The sequence below is a fragment of the Pan paniscus genome, chromosome 4 (assembly GCF_029289425.2).
Source record: "Pan paniscus chromosome 4, NHGRI_mPanPan1-v2.0_pri, whole genome shotgun sequence".
In the NCBI taxonomy this organism is placed as follows: Eukaryota; Metazoa; Chordata; class Mammalia; order Primates; family Hominidae; genus Pan; species Pan paniscus.
Genome location: NC_073253.2, coordinates 142901037 through 142928183, shown reverse-complemented (window position 1 = coordinate 142928183; position 27147 = coordinate 142901037). Strand labels below are relative to the sequence as shown.

The following is a 27147-nucleotide window of genomic DNA, read 5'->3' as shown; positions in this document are numbered from 1 at the left end:
TTAGAGTATGAGAATCACGAGATTGCCAGGCACCCATTACAACTGGAGAAGAGCTTGGAAAGTTCTCCTCCACCAGAGGGGTGTATAGGACCATGGATATGAAGTTGCTCACCTTAAGGCACCCATAGGCTGATGCTATCAATAACTTCCTGTGATGCTTTTTTCTCTTCTGAATGTGCATCTATTTTTTTCACCTTTTCCTTTTCCTCACCCTTTGTGGGACTAAGTTCACAATAATTCCCAGGCTAAAAATATATAAAGTCCGGCACATAATATTATATTTTGAAGTAGAATTATAAATTAAGATGTAAAATGTATCTATCGTATCTGTCCCTTTGCACATTTTTGCTACAAGCAATTCTGTAGAACTCATAGTCGTTATTTACAATGGGAGAGAAGAATGTTCAAAACAATAGTAATGTTTAAAAATTGGGCACGATTCCATCAATGACTCCATGTGTCAAAGTTGCCACTTTCTTTTTATCTGTTGAGGGCTGTATTACCCCTCACATGGACCATTAAATCAGCCTAACTGACTTTCTTCCACCATCTTCCATAATACTGACAGTTACCTTCCTAAAATGCAAATACAAGGCAGTGCAGTCCAGAGAAAAAGAGCTTGGTTCCCGGTCTCAGATTGCTTAGATTTGAATCTGAGCATTACCACTAATGAACTTGGTCAATTTAGTTAAGTTATCTAATCTTTCAGTTAATCATATTTCCCTAAACTTTGTGAGAATTAAGTAAGAACAGTATGTTAAGCCCTTCGTCCAATGATGGGCTCGTTGTGAGCAGTCAGTCTCTAGCAGCTGTTATTGTTATTACACATATGTTCAAATGCTGCCATGTTTCCTCATGCCTGTAAAATCCACTCCAAACTCCCTAGCCTATCATGCAACAACCTTCGAAATCTCACCTCGTCTCTCTTCTTCCATTTCACAACCTTTTCTAAATACACCAGGCAAATTTGTGGCTTCAGGTTTTTGCTTAAGCTCTTTCCTCTACCATTTCATATCTGCATTTAGAAAAGCCTATTCTTCATTCAAGAAGACAACAATGAAGGGACTATGAAGCTATTCCCAAGCTCCTTTTTTACTCTGTGTTCCAGCAGCACTTTGGGGATTTGAGGGAAATTGGCCAAAGCGGATCAGATTTTATATACAAAGCAAGCAGAACTTCTTAGTGAACTGAATAAGAGAAACAAGGAATAAAATAGAAGAAAATATAATTTCTAAGCTTATATCTGGGACAATTGGACATGTGGTTTTGCCATTTAATGATCTAGGAAAACCTGGGGAGAATAAGGTTTGGGGGGACTAATGTAACAAAGACATCTGCATTAGTTATGCTAGTTTTGAGATGCCAATCAGATATTCAAGTGGATTTGATAAGTAAAGTGTTGTATGTATATACAAGTCTGGTGTTTGCATAATGGAGTGTTGTATGTATATACAAGTCTGGTGTTTGCATAATGGTCAGGGCTGTGGATATAGAACTGTGGGTCATAACTACATAGGAGGCTGGTGGAGGTCATCTGGAAAAGCCCAGAACAACAACAACATTTAGAAATCAATATATAGAGAGAAACCTGTTAGATAGATATATATATGTGAATTTACTCACTCACTACCTACTTGAGTTTAAGTACTATCTTATTTATCCTTTTGCCTATTGGTGCTGGTCACACAAATGTTCAATATGTGCTTGCTGAATTCATTCCAAGACTAAAAGCAAAAAAAGATGGCCTCTCAGAGACCTCGCAGCCCTGCACTTTAATAATTTGGCCAGATTTGCAAAGGAAGCATGAAGGACAACTCCAGCATCTAGCACAGGATGGAATGTGGTGGACAGTTCCATGACTGCTGCCGACAGTCTCATCCTTCCTGTCTCCTAACCTCTCCCTGCCCCCTTCCCCCAGGGACACACTCCAAAGAGCATAGCTTCAGTGCTCATGAGCAGATGGCACAAAGCCCAGGATCCCAGCATGCTTGTCAGTGCTAGATACAAGGGTCTTAAGAGAGCAGCAGCTGCCAGAACATATGGGTGGTCAGCAGGAGTTCCCCTTAGCTCTGGACTGAAGCTCCTCAACATACACAATGCCCAATTTTCTGAAAGGTTGCAAGAGAAGCTTTCTCTAGGATCTTGTCATGTTTTTCCCATTGACTTTAATGATTTAGTATTCCTATTTTTCTGGGCCCCTTGTTCCTATGAAGTATTCAAGAATTTGTAAATCAAGACACATCTGCCTTCCCCCACCCCTTTTCTCTCCTCTTCCCACAATTCTGATTAGGCTTTCATCATTCTTTACCTGGACAAATTCAGTTGCCTTCTATGTGGTCTTCTTGCATTCATTCTCTCTCCATTCTGCCACCAGAATAACCACAACAAAGTACTGCTCTGTTAGGGCACACACCTGCCAAGAACTTCAATAGCTTTCCCATTGCTTACTGAAAAAAGATTCCAACATTCTAAGCTTGGAATTCTAGGCCTCCCCGCCATCTATCCTTTCCAGGAAACCTTTCCAATATTAGTGCCCGTCAACCACATTTAGGGGTGTAATTAATCAGGCCCTATTTCTTCCCACAAATAGTCACTGTGATTTCTCTCTGTTGTGTCTCGGCACCTGCTTTTTTCTTTGCCCAGGATGCTTCACCTGTTTCTCCATCTGTTATCATCTTACCCACTCCTCAAGGTCCAAGCCAATGGTGTCTTCTTCAGTGAGCCTTTCTTATTCAACCCAGGTGGAAAGACAGTTTACTGTTTATACTTCTGAAACAATTCATGCCTATTTTTAAAAAAACTCTTATCAGATTATGGATGGTGATGTAGATAGATAGATAGTTGATAGATAGATAGATAGATAGATAAATTTTTTCCCATTGGAAGGCTGACTTATTTTTCTATTTCCAAATTCTATACCTAGCACAGCATATGGAAAGAGCTCTAACAATACTGACTGATTGAATGAATGAATGAATATATGAGTGACTCAGTTAATCCGGTGATTCATTTATAGTTATTCCCCACTTCTCACAGTTTAGCTATTACATGTAATCCTGTCTCTATACATTGGCTTTTCTTAAAGTTGGGTCTCTCTGCCTTTTGAGGTCATCACATAGGTGACTTCCTTTAATGACCATGTTCCTTATGTTTGGAGTATCAGTGAGTGACATGGAGGAGATAAGGATAGAAGAGTGAGCAGTTTCAGGTAAAAAGAACACTCCAAGACATGAAAGAGATATGCTTACAGGTGAAGGATTTTAAGCAAGATATTGATATAATTAAGTTAGCTATTTGAAAAAAAATCATTCTAAACTCACGTACAAGTGGACAGGAGATACTGAGGATAGGAGAGCCTCAGGAGGAGGCTCTTACAGGTAACTCAGGCTGAGAGTAGACTGACTGGCACTTAGACCAGGTCTTTGCCAAAACAATAACTACTATCTCTGCCTCTTCTCAGGGCTTCCAGGGCAGCGATTGAGGAGACCTTACCAAGGAGCACCACACAGTAGATGCTGAGACATCGTACTCCAGGATAAGAAACAGTAACATGGCAGCACCTGCTTGAAAGAAATTAAAAACCAACAGACTCCATTTAGAAAGGAACAATGTCCAAGAAAGGGCGAAATAAGGGCGAGAAGCCCGAGGCACTCATTGTTGCCCTTCAAGCTGCCAATGAAGACCTCAGGACCAAGCTCACAGACATTCAGATAGAGCTGCATCAAGAGAAGTCCAAGGTGAGCGAGGGCTACCTGAGGTCATGGCATTAAGAGCAGCTCTGGCTGTGTCCACATGCAGCGAGCACAGCTCTGCCTGCTGGCCTACCCCAGTGGACTCCTGCCCTTTGCCAGAGAGGGCAACGTCCCCTGTAAACATGGAGAGCTTATTGCATGTGGCAGGAGGGAACTGAGCACAGGACACACAGAAAGTGAAAATAGCATACTCACTAGACAGATCTTAGCCTCCTCTGGAAGCCCGGTTCAGGAAGCCAGATATGAAAATTCAGACAGTGTCCCTTACCACCACCAAACACTTAATAGTTGCATGACCTTGGGCCAGTTCCACTCTTGCCCTCTATAGGTTATTAACTCCCAGAGCATTCAGAGAAGTCCTTCTGAAATGTAGCACATCACGTTACTCCACTGCCCAATACCTTCCAAGGGCTTCCTATCTCTCTTAGACTCAAAGGACTTTCTCTGCCACTACAGGATATTAGCTCCATCCCCCTCTTTGACTCATCTCCCACTTCTCTCTCTCTTGATCATTCTGTTTCCTATTTTTGCTGGATCAAGAGAGAGACCCCGATGACATTTAGGGCCTTTGCACTTGTTCTTCCTGGACAGCTCCATGCTCCTTCACTCACCTCTTTCAGATGTCTGCTCAACCATCAAGCATCTGACCACAGTCTCTAAAACAGAACACTTCCCCATTGTCAGGTACTCCCCATAGCCTATTCTTAGCTTATTTCATAGTAATTTATACATTTGCTTTTTACTTGTTTCGTGCTGTCACTCCTCAATCTCTACAAAAGCAGAAATTCAGTTTACTTAGTGTCCCTAGAGCCTAAATAATATCCAGAACTTAAAATCTCAATATGTATTTGTTGAATGAATAGAGGAATAATTTAAAGATGATGCATTCCTTATACCTCAGTTTCTTCATCATGTCACAGCTGTACTGAGGTATGAATTAGATAAGTATATTATGTGCTTATGAGGATTGAACAAAAAAATTTATGTCAAGTGCTCAGAGAGCTGCCTGACACATAATAAACTTGCAAAACATTATAATATTAGTATTCTTTTTAATGTTCTATAGATTTAAGTCAGTTGCTAACTAGACTTAGAAGTCTCTTTACTTCTCTCAATCCCATCGTCTAAATGGACAAGCAAACACATATCTCACCAAGGTGGTGTGAATATCAGAGAGGGTCATGTCTAGGAAAGCATTTTGAAATCTCCAGCATTCGTAAGATGTTTTCGCTCCTTGCAAACCAGAGACCACCATGACAGCATAAAGTTGCCTTATTTAGATAATTATACAGTAAGAAAACATTCTTGATCAATAAGCAATAGTCACAAGCCAACAAATATATTTATTCCATTTTTGTCTACCTCTTCTTCCTTGACATCATTATTAAATTTTAATTTGTTATTTCTCCCAAAATCTATTTCTCTTCATTTTTAACAATAATACAATAATAAGTGGCCTTTGGATCTGCCAAAGCCTCTTGCTCCCTGCCTTAGCTAAGCCTTGACCTTAGATAAAGAGACTGTAATGTAAAGTTTGTGAAGAAATTTTTTAGTTTCCTTGAAGCCAGAGGGAACATGATGTCATTTTAGAACAGCATTTGTTTGAGAGTCAGAAGACACGGGGCATTATTTGTCTTTATCTCTCCTTGGAGATGAATTTAAATGTCGCAGTATCTCTATCTGTAATTCAGATGACTGAATCTGCTTCTCCATATTTGTGCTTGTCAAGCATCACTGTGCAATGGTATAACCTGGGGGACCTGATTAAATATTGAGATTCCTGAGGCCACAATCCAAGAATTCTGATAAAGTAGTCAGGTGAGAACCAGGACTTGTAATTCGGTAAAGCAGCCCAGGCAATTCTGATGCACTACAGATGTAGATGACTTCCAGCCTTCGTGTTGACAAACACTCGCTGTAAGATTCCATCCAGGTCTGACAATCTCTGAACATTTCATTGGCCTTAACTCTCCCTGCAGCAACATCACACTTCAAGGGAGGCAGACTCCTTTAATTGTAGTTATGACAGGATGACAATCTACATTCCTAGGAAGAAGCTTGTCAATCTCGAGACTGGGAACCCTAAACTGCTGCTGCTTTCCAGAGAACAAACTGATGAGATTCTCAGAAACAGAGGCTCTGAGGACTTCAACACTGCCAATACTCCACATATTCAAGCCTTTTAAAATGGGTAACTCTCAAGTTTGAACCAGGCTGCCTGTTTATCTTGGGCCTGGCACCGTTGTCTAAGCCCGCAGGCCAAGCATAATCTCCCCTTCCTCTAACAATTGACTGGCAGCCAGCCTCTTAAATGAGAGCACACAGCCTCGTCCTTTTCTCTGCTGGCTGCCCCTGCCTGGCTCCCTCTCCTTGGCAGTTAATTACGGTCCCAGCTCAGGAGCTAAAGGGAAGTCTCATTGCCTGTCAGCATCCTTCGTCAAAGAGCAAAGGGAAATTAGAGGGCAAACAAGTCATAAAGCACTTTTATTATAAATAAATATGATTGTATTTTCAAAGGGCCAGGCTTTAAGAGAGAGAATATGAACAATGCCAAGATGTGAATTTATACTCTCAGGTTGGCTCTGAGGCTCTGATGACAAAATGACAGTTCAGCTACTAGGGAATGGATAAGTTAAAAAGTGGAAACCTTTGGGGTAATGGGGCAGTATTCATTTATCCAGCAAGACAAATAATCCCACTGATATTTACAGAACAGCCATTGTGTATAGAGCCAAATTTTAAGACCTTTGGGCTGATAATATAAATAGCTACAACTTATTGAATGTTTACTATCTGTCATGGGCTGATAAGCACATTTCATCCTGCCAGAGTCCCAGCTGCTTCACTAGCACCTGACTGGCCCGGAGAAGGTTATAAAACCCCTCTGTGTTTTTCCTTCTTCATCTGTCAAATGGGACAATAATACTATCTGCCTCACAAGGGTGTATGTGTGAGTGCTAATTTTTGAGCAATTAGTTTGTGTCAAGCATGTTAAGTGCTTTCATGCCATTATCTCATTCCATCCTCATTTCCACCTGCTGAGGTGGGCATTGTCATCCCTACTTTACAGATGAGGAAACTTCCTGGCCTGTAGGAGGTGCTCAAAATTACTTGTTGAATGAAATTACATGATTCTCTTTAACAGCTTTCCCCCAAACCATGTGGCATAAGTACCGTTACAGTACTCACTTAGGTGAGAACTCCAGGCTTGGGTAGAGAAAGGATTTCCACCCAGATCTGTCTGCTTCTTGGAGCAGCACCCTGAGCCACTAAGTTGCGGTATTTGCCCTGTTTGTCTCTTCTATGGACACCATGAGCGCATGATCCATTGGTTAGTGTGTATGAACATGCCAGGGGCTGCCCCAGGGCTTTTTACTCTCCCTCAGAGATAAACTATGGTTTCGTGAACAGCATGGGCACAGTGACAGAGGGAATGAATGGACAGGAGCAGGGAACGGGGTTCTCAGGGCAGAGGCAGAAGGGCAACAGGCCTGGGTTGCAAGACTGAGAAGAATCAGCTCCAGACAGGAGCTGTCCCATTGGCACAGCCCTTCAAACTGCAAAGCATTTTCACATCGAGCCTCACAACCATCAGAGCAAGCCCGTGACAAAGACAGGGTGCAATTACTATTCTGCCTTCACTGAGGAAGAAAATGAGGTTCAAACTGTTTAACTCATTTGCTCCAAGAGACACAGCTAGTGGAGGAGCCACGATGGGAATTCCTGTCTTCTGTAAGATGGTGGTGATCAAGGTAATGCTCACTGTCTGATTCAAGGCCTCTATTGCCTCTAGGGCATTCTCAGAAAATCAACCAACATTCTCTACCCTCGAGTGACTGTCCCCACAGCCTCCAGACACAGGTACCAAATTTGGGATGGGATATATTTTCCTATCTACTCCTTTAGTTCTATTTTCAGGAAGCATAAGTAGCTGAAAACAAGAAATTTAAAAAATAGGATCCTTTGCACTGGATTGTGTAAGGTTGTATAGGACTTCCCTTGTAAGCAATCTTCCTAGAGTGACTCCTTCACACCTCCTCTCTGAGAGTTGCTTTGTGCCCATGAAAATCCCTGCCAGTTTACTGTGTTCCTCCAGGAACATCCAATGCAGATAATCCAAGCCAAAGTTTGTGTTAGCTTAGCTTGCCTTGATAACCTCTCGACCTTTTCCTTACCTTTGACTGAGCTGTCCAATTTTTAATCCTACATTTCTAAGATCACTTTTAAAGCTCAAATCATCACTATCTTTCTCTTGGCAGAATTTACATTGGCATTTTGCAAAGGCTAGACCAGAAGTAGAACAGAATAGAAAAATACAACATGAGGTCTGTGTAAGATAGTCATAAATTCTTTTTTCCCTGTCATAGTGTAACCTTTCCTTGGTAGGATTAAACTTTTCTAATGATCTTTTTTTCCCATAGAACCTCTAGGGTAGAAAGGATTTGGAAACCCATCATTCAAAGCCCTACCGAGTGCTCTCCCCTTCACCCTGCCCCACCCCGCACCACTCTTTAGGCCCATATGCACCCCAAGTGTCTTCCACGTCAAGATTAGATGCTGCCAATGCCAGAGAACACAATACGTACTGAAGAAACTCAGCTTTATCTTTGAACATCTCTTTCTGTTGGAAAAACAGTTACCATCTTAATGATGTAATATAGTAATGTTAGTCTTATCAGGATGATATGGGTACTTTTATATTTATGTTGTTGGTATTAATGTAATAGTGTATAATATTAATATATACACAGTATTTATTAAAATTAATATTATAATATCCACCATGTATTAATAGTTATTAACCTCTAATATGTTCCAGCTTTTTCAAAGGGCTTTTGATCCATTGCCTATGTCAATCATCACAATAGCCATGAGAATGATATCGACAACCCCAGTTTTCAGATGAGAAAACTGAGGCTGACAGAGGTGAAGCAAGGTTTCAGGTGCAAACACTAGGTGTCCAAGGTTTCAGAGCAAACAAGGAGGTGTAGGATCTTACCTGGAGCCGGCTCCTGGCCCACAATGTACTTTAGTGAGTCTTCTTTACATTGTTCTTATGTAAAGACTGTTTCTCACTTTTCTTATTACAAATTGTGATGAAACAAAGACTTCCTACATCATAGAGCCGCCCAGGAGGTTAAATGCACTGATATGTGTAAAGCCTGTTTAGAAAGTTGTCTAACTCATATTAAACCCTCAATAAATGCTAGCTATTATATGGTTGAGCTGAAATTTTTCTCCATAAAACATCTCCATGTATCAAAATTGGTTTCTTTCTTCTACTAAATAATTTTCTTCATTTCGAAGTATTATCATCTTTATATTTTCATTGTTACTCAGGAATAGTTTATAATTTTATATATTCGTTTTAAGATTTATATTAAGATTTAAATCTATATCCTTAGTGGTGCCATCTGCACTGCAAATAATTTTCAGAAAATTTTTATTGGCCTTTTTCCCCCAAAATTTCAGTCACATTGTTTGGCTTTTCTTCAGAATAAAACACTTCTTCCAGACTTAAAAAGAAGCCATAACTAGAAATCCTGCAAAAAAATGTCAGTTTTCATGACAACCAAAATAAGTAAACATAAAAACATGTCAAATATTACTCAGTTCCTTTGAATTCTCTCTAGTTTTCATGGATTATTTTAAGGGATAGACAGTGTTTGTTTTTGTTTTTGTCTTCAGGCTGGAATACATGTTTCATGCAACTGTATTGTTACTTTTTCAAAAATAATTTCCTTCATCTCCCCTTCAGTTCTCATGCAAAAGCTTTGAGTTGATAATTTGGGGTAAATGACAGAATCATAGGAAGATACAATTTGATGCACCTCCAGAGAATTTGACATAAATAATTTTAGATCAAGGAGTATCTCCTATTATATCCAGTAATAATATTACCTTACACTTCATAGTACTTTACAGTTCAAGGTACTTTTCCGTACACAATCTAGTTTAACCCTAAAAATAACCCAGTTACAGACATTTTTAAGTGTAATCAAAAATCCTCAGAAGGATAAAGCAACTTTCTTAGAGATAGCAAATAGTGAAACAGGAATAAAAACCCAGAATTTCTTACCCTTTGTCCACTTTTAGTACAGTTTTTCACTGTTCTCAGAAGAATGGCTAAAAGTTTCCCTTGTTACCCACCAGCCATTGCAGTCATGATACTGTTCCAGATGCCTAGTGTAAGTGCATCCTGCAGAAATTGAAGATGACTAAATTCCTATCACTTGAGCTGAAGTAACTTTCCCAAGGACTTATATGGAAGGTAAATTGTCGTAGTTTCTAAATCAATAGAAAACAAGGCTTTTCCTTTCAAAAAATGCATTATCTAGAATAAGAATCAGCAAACTCTTTCTGTGAAGGGCAAGATAGTGAATATTTTAGGCTTTGTGGACTAGACAGTCTCTGTGAAACTACTCAACTCCATTGTAGCATGAAAGCAGCCTTAAGCAATATGTAAATGAATGGGCATGGCTGTGTCCCAATAAACTTTATTTATAAAAACAGGAGCAGGATGGATTTGGCTCATGGGTGGTAGTTTGCCCACCCCAATCTAGAAGATGCCCACTTCCATTCACTCTAGAAAGATGGAGAGTAAGATCTAGATTGTCCTTATTGAAGCACCAAGAGAAACACCTAGCAGAGAGAAGTGAATTCTTATATGTTAGGGTTTTGTTTTGTTGTCATTTTATACTGGGAAGGGGTTGAGGAGGGGCTGATCTGGTAACCCTGCAAGCCTGTATTCTCTAAACTGTATGACAGAAAATATTATTCTTGCCTCTGGCTAGGGGCCTAGCCAGAGAGATATAACAGCATACATCCTTAGTTCTACACATGCCACCTGGTTTCTTATATATTGTTCTGGGAGTCACTGGGTACACAGAGATGAGGATGGCTCATTGGCAACTTTCTAAAAGTTACCAGCCTGCGGTAGGGTAGAAGAGGAGGTGATGAGGACAGACAAGTGGGCAAAAAAATGCAAAGAAAACTGTGAAAACCACTACTAAGGAGGTGTTTCAAAAGTATACTGAGAAGACAAAGGTAGGAGAAATGAGCTTTGTCCTGGGTGAGTAGGGTGGCATGACAGGAGAGGATGACCTCTAGCCAGGCCATGAGGAATGTGAGGATCCCAAAAGGAGCTGATGGAAGAATAAGTCAGGAAGAAGAAACTGTGGCATCTGGGTACGAGATGCAGGCATGTGCAGAAAATAGCATAATCCCCCCCACCTAGAGCACGGGACAGGTGAGGAGACAGAGAGGGAGAAGCAGGAGCTGGAAATCCAACCAAACCTTCCTGAGAGCCTGAAAGGTGAAGCTGGGCTGTTGAGATTTTATTCCACAACATAAAAGAGCCTGGGTGGTTTTGAGCAGATATGTAAGGAAAACCAGAACTGAGCTTTACTAAGAGAATATCACCAGGAGTGTGGGAAAAGCTAGGTTCACCAAATGAACCTTTAAGAACTCCAGAGCAACACTGTCCAAGAGAAATATAATGGGAATCCCAAATGCAAGCCATATCTGTGAATTTAAAATTTCTTGTTAGCTGCAATTTTAAACAGTAAAAAGAAACAGAATCAGTTGTAATAATATCGTTTAGAATAATTTATCCAAAACATTATAGTTTCAATATGTAAGCAATATAAAAATGATAAAGGAGATATTTTACATTCTTTACCTCACACTAAGTCTTCGAAATCCAGAGTATATTTTACATGGAGAGAAAATCTCACTTCAAATTTGCAGTATGGTAACTAGTGGATGCCACATAGGACAAGCACAAGTCTAGAGCCTAAGAAAGAAGAGGCCTCCAGGAAGGGACCGTAGGTGTAAGCTGGAGGTGAGATCAGAGGATGGTTATTTGAGGATATCTGGCTGCTTATTTCACCAAATCCCCTTGTGCCCCAAGCTCTTTTAGAATAACCATCATGGGAATAATTGCTGTGCCTTTAAAAATAAACTGTTCACAAAATACTATGCAAACTTAGAAAATACTGTTCTAGCTAAAGGTAGGTTAACTATTAAGGTGAGTAAAATCTCAGACACTGTATATTAGTCAGGGTTCTCTAGAGGGACAGAACTAATAGGATAGATGTATCTATAAAAGGAGGTTTATTAACGAGTATTGACTCACACAATCATAAGGTCCCACAATAGGCTGTCTGCAAGCTGAGGAGCAAGGAAGTCAGTTCAAGTCCCAAAGCTGAAGAACTTGGAGTCTGATATCCAATGGCAGGAGGCATCCAGCACAAGAGAAAGATGTAGGCTGAGAGGCTAAGTGAGTCTAGTCTTTTCACCTTCTTCTCCCTGCCTTTATTCTGGCTTCCCTGGCAGCTGATTAGAATGTGCCCACCTAGACTGATGGTGGGTCTGCCTTTCCCAGTCCACTGACTCAAATGTTAATCTCCTTTAGCAACACCCTCACAAACACACTCAGAAACAATACTTTTCATCTTTCAATCCAATCAAGTTGACACTCAGTATTAGCCATCACAGACACTTTATATTACAGTGGTTAAAATATGGAGTCTCAATCTTAAGATTTTTCAACTGGAAAGGTTCTTAAATATTATTTTGTAAAACCTTCCAATTTTACAGATGGTGGAGACTCAATATCACTCAACTAGCTATTACTCCTGGGACTCCCCAGTTTTCTTCCTTTTCTCTTCTTTTTTGAGACAGAATCTCACTCTGTCTCCCAGGCTGGAGTGCAATGGTGCAATCTTGGCTCACAGCAACCTCTGCCTCCTGGGTTCAAGAGATTCTCCTGCCTCAGACTTCCCAAGTATCTGGGACTACAGGTGCCTGCCACCACGCCCAGCCAATTTTTGTATTTTTAATAGAGACGGGGTTTCACCATGTTGGCCAGGCTAGTCTCGATCTCCTGACCTCAGGTGATCCATCCGCCTCGGCCTCCCAAAGTGCTGGGATTACAGACATGAGACACTGCACCCGGCCCCCTTTTTCTAGGTTACTCTGTGTATGTGTGTGTGTGCATGCGGGGGTTGTGTGTATCACAGAGAGAGACAGAGAGAGAAGACAGAGACAGAGCCAAGCAGCAGAGATGAAGTGGGAGAGGAGGACAGCATAACAGGATCACGGAGAGTCTTTTTCTAGACACAAATGTCTGGGCCCCACCTGATCTACTGAATCAGAGACTCACAGCCAGATTAGATCAATAGGTAGTGCCATTGCTAATCTACAAGGAGGCCTATATTATCACAGGAAATTTAGCAAAACATAGAATAGTTTTAAACCGGAATTCCTGAGAGGTAAAAAGCTTATTCGAAATATTTTATCAAACTACTTGGAGTGTTGGCTTGTGGGGCAGGAAGGGAGAAGGAGGAGTGAGAGTGAAAAGGGACTCAAAGAGACATTCATGGCACATTCAGAAATAACAATGGTCACTAAAGTCCTTCATCAGAGAGAGGACCCAATGATCTGCAGTTTTGTTGTTGGTGGTGGTTTTGTGTGTGTGTGTGTGTGTGTGTGTGTGTGTGTAAAATCTGGGGATGAAACTAACCTGCCATACTAAGAAAGGTAAGGTTGAGGCTATTATCAACTGTCTTCATTTTTCACCTCCTTGGCAGCAGCAGCATCTCTTCAAAAAAAAAAAAGAAAAGGAAAGAAAAGAGGGAGACGGATGCTCAATAATATCACTTGAGGCACTAATTTATTAACCTTATCACAATATCAAACTGTGAGCTATTCTAAGACACACATTTATCAGTTTGGATCTAGCTAGGGTTGCGTAGTCTAAAAAGCTCTCCAGGCGATCTGTTTTGCAGTCCTCCCCGTAAAGGGAAAAACCATGATAGCGATACTTTCTAATTTTAAGGCATATACCAATCACATGGGGATTTGTTAAGATGCAAATTCTGAGTCATAGATCTGGGGCTAAGCCAGGGATTCTGTGCTTCTAACATGCTTCCTGGGTGATACCGAGGCTGCTTGTCTGCAGACCACACATTGCATAGTAAGGCCCCAGAACATCAAATATTCATCTGAACAAAGTAATATAAATATCCTCAGGTATTTCCTCCTTTTACACACTGTATTCCCAGCTTCAAGGCCTGTAGTTCTTTTTTCTCAGAGGGCCTGGAATTGGAAAAGAGATGAGGAATTAAGAGATCACAGCGGCCTGAGCTGCAAATCCTGCCTAGGAGCACACCCGTCCTTTGAGGCTCATTTCTCTTCACCCTTTCGCCTCTCTGTTTTTAGGTATCAAAGCTTGAAAGAGAGAAGACTCAAGAAGCGAAGAGGATTCGTGAGCTGGAGCAGCGCAAGCACACGGTGCTGGTGACAGAACTCAAAGCCAAGCTCCATGAGGAGAAGATGAAGGAGCTGCAGGCTGTGAGGGAGAACCTTATCAAGCAGCACGAGCAGGAAATGTCAAGGACGGTGAAGGTACGTGACGGAGAGATCCAGAGGCTCAAGTCTGCTCTCTGTGCTCTCCGCGACGGCAGCAGTGACAAAGTAAGGACAGCGCTCACCATTGAGGCCCGGGAGGAGGCCCGGAAACTGTTTGACACAGAGCGCCTTAAGCTCTTACAGGAAATCGCGGACCTGAAAACGGCCAAGAAGCAGGTGGACGAGGCTCTGAGCAATATGATCCAAGCAGATAAAATCAAGGCTGGGGACCTTCGGAGTGAGCATCAGTCCCACCAAGAAGCCATCTCGAAGATCAAGTGGGAGTCGGAGCGGGATATTCGGAGGCTGGTTAGTACAGTAATCCCAACAGACCCATGTAGAACCCATCTCTTCCAGGTTTCAGAGCGCTGTGGGGTTTGCTTCTTCATGTGTTTTCTTGTCAGTGGATTGTAAACAGTGCCTACCTTTTGTCCAGTGCTCTATCCAAGATAGATCAGTATGTAGGTAGGTAGATCAATCGAGAGATATGCTCAGGCCAAAATTGAAATTGTAAAGTGTGAGAGATTTTGGAAATCACCTTTCTCATAAAAACTGGATTCTCCAAGGACCATATATATGGAAAATATCTCCAAGGACCATATATATGGAAAGGACTCCTGTTTTCTTAGGTATTTATAAAAATATTCTAAATCGTGGATTCTTCTAAAGTCAGCATGTTTTTATGGGCTTTTCCTTTGTAGAGTTTTATTGTTTGTTTGTTTTTATAGAGGGTAGGAGAAGACTTTCATGATGTCTGAAAACAGCAGCTACTGAGAACATCTTGAGTCTTTTCTTCCAGAAACCATGACTGAAAAAAGATACAAAATGATAAAATCCCTAGTCATTTTAAACATAGATATTTTTCCCAAAGTATACAGGAGTCATTTAAAACAGGAGCCATTATAATTTTTAAATTGGATGTCATCCCTAAGTAGGTTGTTTGCTATTTATAGTTTCCAAGACTTACCTCAGCCCCTACAGAGTTGGTCTTTCCTTCTAACATGTTTGACCAAAAACCAGGTAGGCCTCTCACTATGCTTAAATATAATACAAATATAATTATCATCTGAAAATTAGAATGTCCTAGGTTGACCTTGTTTAATTATTTTAGACCAAAAAATTTTATATTCATCTGCATTCGGATGTTTAGCATCTGTTACATCTTACTTTAATGTTATCACATCAACTATCGCCTGTTAGAATGTACTTTATGCTTCTCTGGAAATAAGGCTTTTTTTAGGAAAAACCACACTTTTTCTTTTTTGTCTTCTAGTTCTAAGCCATTACTTTCTGAGAATTCTAATTATGTTCCTTGGGTGATATCTCTAGGCTTTTAATTTTAAGTTCAAGGTGGTTACCATAGAGCATTTTTAAAAGTTGATGTTTATTTTTCTTTATACTGCAACAGAGTGTAACTGTAAAATATTGCCATTGCCACATTTTCTGAATTCTTTATGTCAACTCATTCTATTGCACTGTTTGACAATAAAGACCAAACACAGTGCAGAAATATCGGTCTCTGCCCTGCCTTTGGTTTTTGAAACGACAGTGACTGATGAAGAAAGAATCAGGACTTCGAACTCTGGAGTTGGCAGGTAAGTATTCAATGAAAAGGCAGCTTTGCATTAAATATTTTCATTTGTTGATGGTTTTCAATATAAAATCTATAAGTATATCCACTTGATCTGCTAATTTTTGCACGACTTCCTTTCACCGGCATATTGCTGAAGTAGGCATGAAATCCCTTTTAATAACAACGTGAAGGGGAGGGGCCAAGATGGCCGAATGGAAACAGCTCAGGTCTGCAGCTCCCAGCGAGACCAACTCAGAAGGCGGGTGATTTCTGCTTTTCCAATCGAGGTATCCAGTTCATCTCACTGGGACTGGTTTGGCAGTGGGTGTGACCCACAGAGAACCAGCAGAAGCAGGGTGGGGCGTCGCTTCATGTGGGAAGTGCACGCAGCCAGGTGACCTCCTTCCTCCAGCAAAGGGAAGCAGTGACAGACTGTGCTACCTGCCCAAGGTACTACGCTTTTCCCATGGACACTTGCAATCCACAGATCAGCACATTCCCTCATGAGCCTACACCACCAGGGCCCTGGGTTTCAAGCACAAATCTGGGCAGCTGTTTGAGCAGGCACTGAGCTGCAGGATTTTTTTTTTTTTTTTTCATACTCCGGCGATGCCTGGAACTCCAATGAGTCAGGACCACCGTCCAATCTCCTGGAAAGGGGGCTGAAGCCAGGGATCCAAGCAGTCTCACAAGCGGGTCCCAGTCCCACTCCCATGCTCCCATGGAACCCAGCAAGATAAGAAACACTTGCTTGAAATTCTCACTGCCAGCACAGCAGTCTAGAGTCAGCCTGAGATGATTGAGTTTGGTGGGGGGAGGAGTGACCGTCATTACTGTGGCTTTAGTTGGTGGTTTTCCCCTGACTGTGCTAAGGCGACTGGGAGATTTTTGGACTGGGCCGAATTCACCACAGCACAGCAAAGCGACTGTGGTCAGACTGCTTCTCTAGAGTCCTCCTCACTAGGCAAGGTCTCTCTGCAGGAAATCCAGCAGCTCCATTCAGGGCCTTACAGACAGAACGCTCATCTCCCTGGGACACAGCACTTGAGGGGAGGGGCGGCTGTGGTAGCAGCTTCAGCGGATTTAATCTTTCCTGCCTGCTGGCTCTGAAGATACTGGCTGATCCTGACAGGGGAGATTCTCCCAGCACAGCGCACCAGCTCTGCTAAGGGACAGACTGCCTGCTCAAGTGGGTTCCTGACCGCTGTGCCTCCTGACTGGGAGAGACCTCCCAGCAGGGGCCAACAGACACCTCATACAGGAGAGCTCTGGCTGGCATCAGGCCAGTGCCCCTCTAAGATGAAGCTTCCAGAGGAAGGAGCAGACAGCAATCTTTGCTGTTCTGCAGTCTCCACTGGTGATACCTAGGCAATAAGGGTCTGGAATGGACCTCCAGCAAACTCCAGCAGACCTGCAGAAGAAAGGCCTGACTGTTTGAAGAAAAACTAGCAAACAACAACAAACAAAACTAAAACAGCAGCAACAACAACATCAACAAAAAGACCCTCCCACAAAAACTCCATCCGAAGGTCATCAGCCTCAAAGATCAAAGGTAGAGAAATCCACAAAGATGAGGGAAAAACACCAAAAATCGCAAAAGCCAGAATGACTCTTCTCCTCCAAACGTTCACAACAACTGTCCAGCAAGGGCACAGAACTGGATGGAGGATGAGATGGACAAGTTGACAGAAGTAGGTTTCAGAAGGTCAGTAAATAACAAACACCTGTGAGCTAAAGGAGCATGTTCTAACCCAATGCAAGGAAGCTAAGAACCTTGATAAAAGGTTACAGGAACCGCTAACTAGAATAACCAGTTTAGAGAGGAACATAAATGACCTGATGGAGGTGAAGAACACTGCACGAGAACTTCGTGAAGCATACACAAGTATCGATAGCCAAATCGACCAAGCAGAAGAAAGGATACCAGAATTTGAAAACCATCTTGCTGAAATAAGGCATGCAGACAAGATTAGAGAAAAAAGAATGAAAAGGAATGAACAGAGCCTCCAAGAAATATGGGACTATGTTAAAAGACTGAACCTACAATTGACTGGAATACCTCAAAGAGATGGGGAGAATGGAATCAAGTTGGAAAATACACTTGAGGATATTATGCAGGAGAATTTCTCCAACCTAGCAAGACAGGCCAACATTCAAATCCAGGAAATACAGAGAACACCACTAAGATACTCCATTAAAAGATCAACCCCAAGACACACAATCATTAGATTTTCCAAGGTCAAAATGAAAGAAAAAATGTTAAGGGTAACCAGAGAGAAAGGCCAGGTCACCTAAAAAGGGAAGCCCATCAGACTACCAGCGGATCTCTCAACATAAACCCTACAAGCCAGAAGAGAGTAGGGGCCAATAGTCAACATTCTTTTTGTTTGTTTGTTTTGTTTTGTTTTGTTTTTTTTGAGACGGAGTCTCGCTCTGTCACCCAGGCTGGAGTGCAGTGGCGCGATCTCGGCTCACTGCAAGCTCCGCCTCTTGGGTTCATGTCATTCCCCTTCCTCAGCCTCCCGAATAGCCGGGACTACAGGCGTCCGCCACCATGCCCGGACAATTTTTTTGTATTTTTAGTAGAGACGGGGTTTCACCATGTTAGCCAGGATGGTCTCGATCTCCTGACCTTGTGATCCACCCGCCTCGGCCTCCCAAAGTGTTGGGATTACAGGCGTGAGCCACAGTGCCTGGCCATCAACATTCTTAAAGAAAATAATTTTGAACCCAGAATTTCATATCCAGCCAAACTAAGCTTCATAAGTGAAGGAGAAATGAAATCCTTTCCAGACAAGCAAATATTTTATCACCACCAGGCCTGCTTTGCAAGAGGTCCTGAAGGAAGCGCTAAATATGGAAAGAAAAAACCAGTACTTGCCACTGCAAAAACACACCAAAATATAAAGACCAATGACACTATGAAGAAACTGCATCAATGAATGTGCAAAATAACCAGCTAGCATCATGATGACAGGATCAAATTCACATATAACAATATTAACCTTAAATGTAAATGGGCTAAATGTCCCAGTTAAAAGACACAGACTAGCAAATTGGATAAAAAGTGAAGACCCATCAGCGTGCTGTATTCAGGAGACCCATCTCACATGCAAAGACACACGTAAGCTCAAAATAAAGGGACAGAGGAAAATTTGCCAAGCAAATGGAAAGCAAAAAAAAGCAGGGGTTGCAATCCTAGTCTCTGATAAAACAGACTTTAAACCAACAAAGATCAAAAAGACAAAGAAGGGCGTTACATAATGGTAAAGGGATCAATTCAACAAGAAGAGCAAACTAACCTAAAAATATATGCACCCAATACAGGAGCACCCAGATTCATAAAACAAGTTCTTAGAGACCTACAAAGAGACTTAGACTCCTACACAGTAATAGTGGGAGACTAACACCCCACTGTCAATATTAGACAGATCAATGTGATAGAAAAATAACAAGGGTATTCAGGACTTGAACTCAGCTCTGGATCAAGTGTACCTAATAGAACAGAACTCTCTATTCCAGATCAACATAATACACATTATTCTCATGCCACATGACACTTATTCTAAAATCAACCACATAATTGGAAGTAAAACACTCCTCAGCAAATGCAAAAGAACTGAAATCACAACACACAGTCTCTCAGACTCAGGATTAAGAAACTTATTCAAAACCACACAACTACATGGAAATCAAACAACCTGCTCCTGAATGACTGCTGGGTAAATAACAAAATTAAGACAGAAATCAAGAAGTTCTTTGAAAACAATGAGAACAGAGAGACAATGTACCAGAATCTCTGGGATACAGATAAAGCAATGTTTAGAGGGAAATTTATAGCACTAAATGCCCACATCAGAAAGATGGAAAGATCTAAAATCAACACCCTAACATCACAATTAAAAGAACTAGAGAAGAAAGAGCAAACAAATCCAAAAGCTAGCAGAAGACAAGAAATAGCTAAGATCAGAGCAGAACTGAAGCAGATAAAAACACAAAACACCCTTCAAAAAATCAATGAATCCAGGAGCTGGATTTTTGAAAAAATTAACAAAACAGACCACTAACTAGACTAATAAAGAAAAAAAGAGTGCACCAAATAGACACAATAAAAAATGATAAAGGAGCTATCACCACTAACTCCACAGAAGTACAAACTACCATCAGAGAATACTATAAATGCCTCTACACAAATAAACTAGAAAATCTAGAAGAAATGGATGAATTCCTGGACACTTACACCCTCCCAAGACTAAACCAGGAAGAAGTCAAATCCCTGAATAGACCAATAACAAGTTCTGAAATAGAGGCAGTAATTAATAGCCTACCAACAAAAAAATCCCAGGACCAGACAGATTCATAGCTGAATTCTACCAGAGGTACAAAGAGGAGCTGGTACCATTCCTTCTGAAACTATTCCAAACAATTTAAAAGGAGGGACTCCTCCCTAACTCATTTTATGGGGCCAGCATCATCCTGATACCAAAACGTGGAGAGACAACAAAAAAAGAAAACTTCAGGCCAATATCCCTGATGAACATCGATGTGAAAATTCTCAATAAAATACTGACAAACCAAATCCAGCAGCACATCAAAAAGCTTATCCACCATGATCAAGTCAGCTTCATCCCTGGGATGCAAGGATGGTTCAATGTATGCAAATCAATCAATGTAATCCATCACATAAACAGAACCAATGACCAAAACCACATGATTATCTCAATAGATGCAGAAAAGGCCTTCAATAAAATTCAACATCCCTTCAGGTTAAAAATTCTCAGTAAACTAGGTATTGGTGGAACAAACCTCAAAATAATAAGAGCTATTTATGACAAACCCATAGCCAATGTCATACTGAATGGAAAAAACTGGAAGCATTCCCTTTGAAAACCAGCACAAGACAAGAATGCCCTCTCTCACCACTCTTAGTCAACATAGCATTGGAAGCTCTGGCCAGGGTAATCAGGCAAGAGAAAGAAATCAAGCGTATTCAGATAGGAAGAGAGGAAGTCAAATTATCTCTGTTTGCAGATGACGTGATTCTGTATTTAGAAATCCCCATCATCTCAGCCCAAAACTCCTTAAGCTGATAAGCAACTTCAGCAAAGTCTCAGGATACAAAAGCAATGTGCAAAAATCACAAACTTTCCTATACACCAACAATAGACAAGCAGAGAGCCAAATCATGAATAAACTCCCATTCACAATTGCTACAAAGAGAATAAAATACCTAGGAATACAGCTTACGAGGGACATGAAGGACCTCTTCAAGGGGAGCTACAAACCACTGCTCAAGGAAATAAGAGAGGACATAAACAAGTGGAAAAACATTCCATCCTTATGGATAGGAAGAATCATCATCATGAAAATGTCCATACTGCCAAAAGTAATTTATAGATCAACACTATTCCCATCAAACTACCATTGACATTCTTCACAGAATTTAAAAAAAAAAAACTACTTTAAATTTCATATGGAACCAAAAAGAGCCCATATAGCCAACACAATCCTAAGCAAAAAGAACAGAGCTGGAGGCATCATACTACCTGACTTCAAACTCTACTACAAGGCTACAGTAACCAAAACAGCATAGTACTGGTACCAAAACAGATATATAGACCAATGGAACAGAACAGAGGCCTCAGAAATAACATCACACATCTACAACCACCTGATCTTCGACAAGCCTGACAAAAACAAGCAATGAGGAAAGGATTCCCTACTTAATACATGGTGCTGGGAAAACTGGCTAGGCATATGCAGAAAACTGAAACTGGATCCCTTCCTTACACCTTATACACAAATTAACTCAAGATGGATTAAAGACTTAAATGTAAAACCCAAAACCATACAAACCTTAAAAGTAAACCTAGACAGTACCATTCAGGACATAGGCATGGGCAAAGACTTCATGATGAAAACGCCAAAAGTAATTGCAACAATTGCCAAAATTGACAAATGGGATCCAATTAAACTAAAGGGCTTCTGCACAGCAAAAGAAACTCGCATCAGAGTGAACAGACAACCTACAGAATGGGAGAAAATTTTGCAATCTACCCTTCTGACAAAGGTGTAATATCCAGAATCTATAAGGAACTTAAACAAATTTACAAGAAAAAGCAAACAACTCCACCAAAAAGTGGGCAAGGTATATAAACAGACACTTCTCAAAAGAAGACATTTATGCGGCCAGCAAACCTGAAAAAAAAAGCTCATCATCTCTGATTATTTGAGAAATGCAAATCAAAACCACAATTGGATACCATCCCACACTAGTCAGAATGGAAATTATTAAAAAGTCAAGAAACAGTAGATGCTGGTGAGTCTGTGGAGAAATAGGAACACTTTTTGCACTGTTGGTGGGAATGTAGATTGGTTCAACCATTGTTGAGGACAGGGTGGTTATTCCTCAGGGATCTAGAACCAGAAATACCTTTTGACCTAGCAATCCCATTACTGGGTATACATCCAAGGGAATATAAATCATTCTACTAAAAGGCACATTCACACGTATGTTTATTGCAGCATTATTTACAATAGCAAAGACATGGAACCAGCCCAAATGCCCATCAATTATATAGACTGAATAAGGAAAATGTGGTACATGTGCACCATGGAATACTATGCAGCCATAAAAAAAGAATGAGTTCATGTCCTTTGTAGGGACATGAATGAAGCTGGAAGCCATCATCCTCAGCAAACTAACACAGGAACAGAAAACCAAACACTGCATGTTCCCGCTCATAAGTGGGAGTTGAACAATGAGAACACATGGACAAGGGAGGGGAACATCACACACTGGGGCCTATCAGGTGGTGGGGGCAAGGGGAGGGAGAGCATTAGGACAAACACCTAATGCATGCGGGGCTTAAAACCTAGAGGACCGGTTGATAGGTACAGCAAACCACGATGGCACATGTATACCTATGTAACAAACCTGCACATTCTGTACATGTATCCCAGAACTTAAAGTAAAATAAACATTAAAATTTTAAAAAGTAAATCTGAGCCACCTTATGAGTAGTTCACAAACTGCATGAACACAGAATAACATAGGAAACTTTTTTGATAGCGCAGATATACACATCTTCATTTTTTCCTTCTTTTTACTCTGTGCCTACCCCTACCCCAAGCTCCATTTTTGGAACTGAAAGGGAGAGAAATGGGAGTTGTTCTGTCTAGAAAATTTCCCCAGAGAATTCTGGTTTATACCCTTTCCCATCTAAGTAGGGCTTTGGTTGATTTACAGTATTTTGAGATCAGAGTCCATGCTCATAACTGCTACGCAATAAAGCTTTCTCAATGCTAATTACTATATATCCCACAGGAAACCACTTTGGGAAATGCTTAAAGTATATGAATAATCTTAAAGCCAGTATAGCATAGTACCTAACAGAATGGGCTCTATAGTTAGAAGATTCCATTAAAAATACGGCTTCACAACTTACTAGACATATGACTATGACCAAGTTTTCAAGCTTTCAGGTCCTCAGTCATCACCTGTAAAATGATGACGACTGAACCTACTGAATAGGATTGTTATAAAATAAGGCATATTAAGCTCTGAGTATAGTACCCTGAATATAGTGAAAGATCAATAAATTTCAGCTGTGATGATGGTGATAATGAGGCTGAATGTGGGCAGTAATAGAATGATTTCTCGACAAGTCTAACAAGGTGAGTACATAAAAAACAACTAGAGCTATGTCAACTCATAAAAAGTAACTAGAGCTATGTTAACCTGCAAATAAAAGTAATGCTCCAGTTGACAAGTCTGACAAATGAACATGCTGCTCAGTTAAGAAAAACACAGGTCTCAAGTCTTCTACAAGGAGACGGAAACCAAAGACAATGCTATTATTCCCAATTAACGGGACAATATTGAATTCTTACCAAGTTATCAGATGATATTACAAGATCATGCAGAATTTAGCCCAAAGCTCTCTCAGAATTGACCTAAAATTTAAGCATGTGACTCACAGGCAGTAGCTCACAGATATTTATATGTGGAAAATACGTGACTATGTAACACCATTTCTGTTGCAATTTTTTTTTTCTGGTCTAAGAGCATACAGCAAAGAAAAATTTATACAAAAGTATTTGTTTTGTATAAGGAGACACTTTTAGAAAAAGCAAAACAGCGTAATGTTGTTTGTATTAAATGTCTTTTCCTTATCTCCATTTTGAATGTACACATAGAATATAGTGAAACAATAAGAAAGGTTTCACCCAATGGCTATGCTCTCTTTAAAAACTGTTTATAGACATTCACTTCATTAGCCCTCATCCTAGGATGGCAAAAAGGTTTCATTCCAAGGGAACTCAAATCAACTGGTATTGAATGCCTGTGGCCTTTAGTTGAGAAATTCTTCTGAGGCCATGCCCAGGCTTAGCAGAAATGCATATTTGGATCAATAAATATATCTCACACATGTGGGAGGGAAAATAGTGGTTAATATTGCCAGATATTTTCTATTCCTGTTAATCCCAACCATGATTTTCTTACAGTAATGATAAAATGGTTGCTAAGAACTGGCTGCTCTGAAATACAAGTGAGAACAGAAAGAGATATAACACATGAACCATGGAAGGACCTCCCTCCAAATCCATCACCTGAATGCAAGCATGTTAGTCTTGGAAAAATGACTAGGCCACTGGGAAGTCTGAAGTTTCTTCAGTTACAAATGACCAGCTACTAACAGGAGCAACAGCTATTTTGATTGAATCTGAATACCCATTTGCCCAAAGAAGAAGTGACATCAAAAAATGTCCTAGGAAACATTAGAGTGGAATATTTAATGTTCATCTTATTAAAATTAATGGCTATTTTAAAGTTAGACTGTCCTTTGCATATCTAATCAACCCAGACTATTTCAAACAATATATTGAGTCAAAACATCTTCACAGGATATACTAGAGAGAAAAAAAATTACTCTCCTTGACACCTAATTAACCCAGGATACTTCTTCATTACACAATGTTGCCTCATCTTACTCATGAAACCAATACACTTATCAAATCCGTGATTTTTTTTCTGTATCAATCAGATAAAAGAAGTTAAACTTACACCATTGTAAAAATGTATTTCTTTACAGCATTGTTAAATAAAATGTCCTGGGTCTCATTTAATTCAGATGGATGAAATCAAAGCCAAGGACAGGATCATCTTTTCCCTGGAAAAGGAACTGGAGACCCAGACAGGCTATGTACAGAAACTCCAACTTCAGAAGGAGGCTTTGGACGAACAACTCTTTCTGGTCAAGGAGGCTGAGTGCAACATGAGCAGCCCAAAACGAGAAATTCCAGGAAGGGCAGGTGATGGTTCTGAACACTGCAGCAGTCCTGTAAGTCCATTCTAGTTGAAGTTAAGAACGCACAAGTCATCTTTTATTTAGCTCCCAAGTTTTACCTTTTACTTAAGCTCTTTTCTTGTTTACTACAAAGAAATCAATCTACCTTCTACTATAAAATCAGCTAGTATCTTGAGAACAGGGGTTTCTAAACTCATAGACAACTAAGTGGTCTGCACTACATTAGCAGATCACATGAGATAGATTTCTTTAAATCCTTCCTAGAATTTTTCTAGCCAGGCAATACCTATCCAAACTTAAGTCTATTATAAGAAACATAAATTAGATGAAAATATTTTGCCTCTTGCCTACACTGGTAATTTTCCCTTTTGTTAACAATTGGGTTGGAAATTGATAAAGATGGTTGTCATCTACAGGGGTCAAAATGTATAACTGCATAAAAGACAAAACCATTTTTAATCTTCATCTGAAGACTTATTGTCTGATTGAACTTACCACTTATTTCCATGAATTTTCATCATTTTATATGAGAAATTATTTTCGGAAGTGCAGCAATAGAAATGGGCTTCTATGCAGTTGGCTATAACTCTTATACCTTTCCAATTATTTAGCTGCTATAATAATGGAAATGTATTATTTAGGAACAGAGATGGGTTCCAAAGTACTACTTAGAACTAAGTAATGAATAATTTATGAATTGATATTCAGAATAAATATATATATATGTATATAATCTTAGTAGGTGGTGGAAAGAGTACTTATCTAGGATTTAGCAGTTTCTGTAAGTTTTAGTTCTGACACTGACAGGTACCTGCAATATAGCATAGTTGTCAAGAGAATGGGCTCTAGAGTCAGACTCTTTGGTTCAAATCCCAAATCTGCCATTTACTGTGTGTCCTTAGGCAAACCACTTGACCATTCAGTTTCCTCATGTGTAAAATAGAAGCTATAGTAGTACCTCATAAGGCTAGTCTAAAGATTAGAAGAGATAATATGTAAAATGTTGAGCATGGTGTCTGGCACATAGCATTTAATACATATTAGTTACTTATCTTTTGACATTAGCCACAAGACCTTAAAGGAGTTATTACCTATCTGAATTTTACCTGTTCTACTGAATCCTTTAGGATATTATGAATGCTGGGATATAATGTATTTGAAACTACTTTGTCAACAGTACAGCATTATCAAAATGTAAGATGATAATATAATTGTTAGCATATGATAATAACAGTCCTGTATAACTCTACAACATGAAATTAAGCCATGAATGCCCTGTGTAAGGTGATTCACAGCCATTCTGCCAGTGGAGAAGCCAGTTGCATTGGGCAGAATATACTAGTGAGGCCTATCCTATAAACTACTGCCCTTTATACATGAAGGTAATACATCAACATTTTCTCACTTTGACCTTTTTCTTCAGGAGTATGAAGGAATTGACTATATTCATCCCTACCTCCTACTCTCTCCCCTCTGTGGCTAATGGTAATACCAGGACAGCTGTCTAAGCTGTGGGAAGCAATGTGTGGCCATGACACAAGGGATGCCCTTTGAACCTTATGTAATCACATCATGACCTTGGTCCCACAGCACACAGCTCTGATAAGTTGATCCAACCCTCTGCACTCTCCCTGCCCTGAGTCCTGGATCCAGGGAGTATCTGCCACATGGAATTCATTTGCAATTACAACCTGGTGTGGTCTTCAACCCAAGTGGTGAATATTGAGAGTTATAAAAGGGTAAATATTTACTCTTTGGATAAAAGAATATTTTATTCTCACTTCAGGAGCCAGATAAGAGAACTGAGCCTATTACTTTTATGAATAATAAGTGATATTCCCAAACTTTGTGAAAAGTGTTGTTGAAGAAATACCCATTTTAATTTTTCTTTGTAGGATTTGCGAAGAAATCAAAAGAGAATAGCTGAATTGAATGCCACTATAAGAAAATTAGAAGACAGGAATACCTTGCTTGGAGATGAACGAAATGAACTGGTGAGATATACTAAAAATTTTTGTTGATGTTGTTGTTAAGCATTATGTTACAGAATTACATACTATGTTATAGATACATACCATAATAGAGAAAAGTGTACAAA

General features: G+C 40.2%; 1 protein-coding gene across 7 annotated transcripts in view; it reads left to right on the top strand.

Annotated features, from left to right (window-relative positions):
• The window catches only part of JAKMIP2 (janus kinase and microtubule interacting protein 2), a 197352-nt gene that overhangs the window by 107248 nt on the left and 62957 nt on the right, over positions 1-27147 (top strand). For 6 of the 7 annotated variants that reach the window (XR_008625448.2, XR_008625446.2, XR_008625447.2 and 3 more), the window contains exons 3-6: positions 3461-3737; positions 13977-14474; positions 24873-25082; positions 26945-27043. Coding sequence is in view for 4 of the 7 variants with exons in the window: in XM_055112764.2 (XP_054968739.1) it covers positions 3609-3737; positions 13977-14474; positions 24873-25082; positions 26945-27043 (936 nt within the window). In the remaining 3 variants the exon portion in view is untranslated. The remainder of the gene's footprint in view (positions 1-3460; positions 3738-13976; positions 14475-24872; positions 25083-26944; positions 27044-27147) is intronic. The other variant, XM_034960739.3, reaches the window with a different exon arrangement.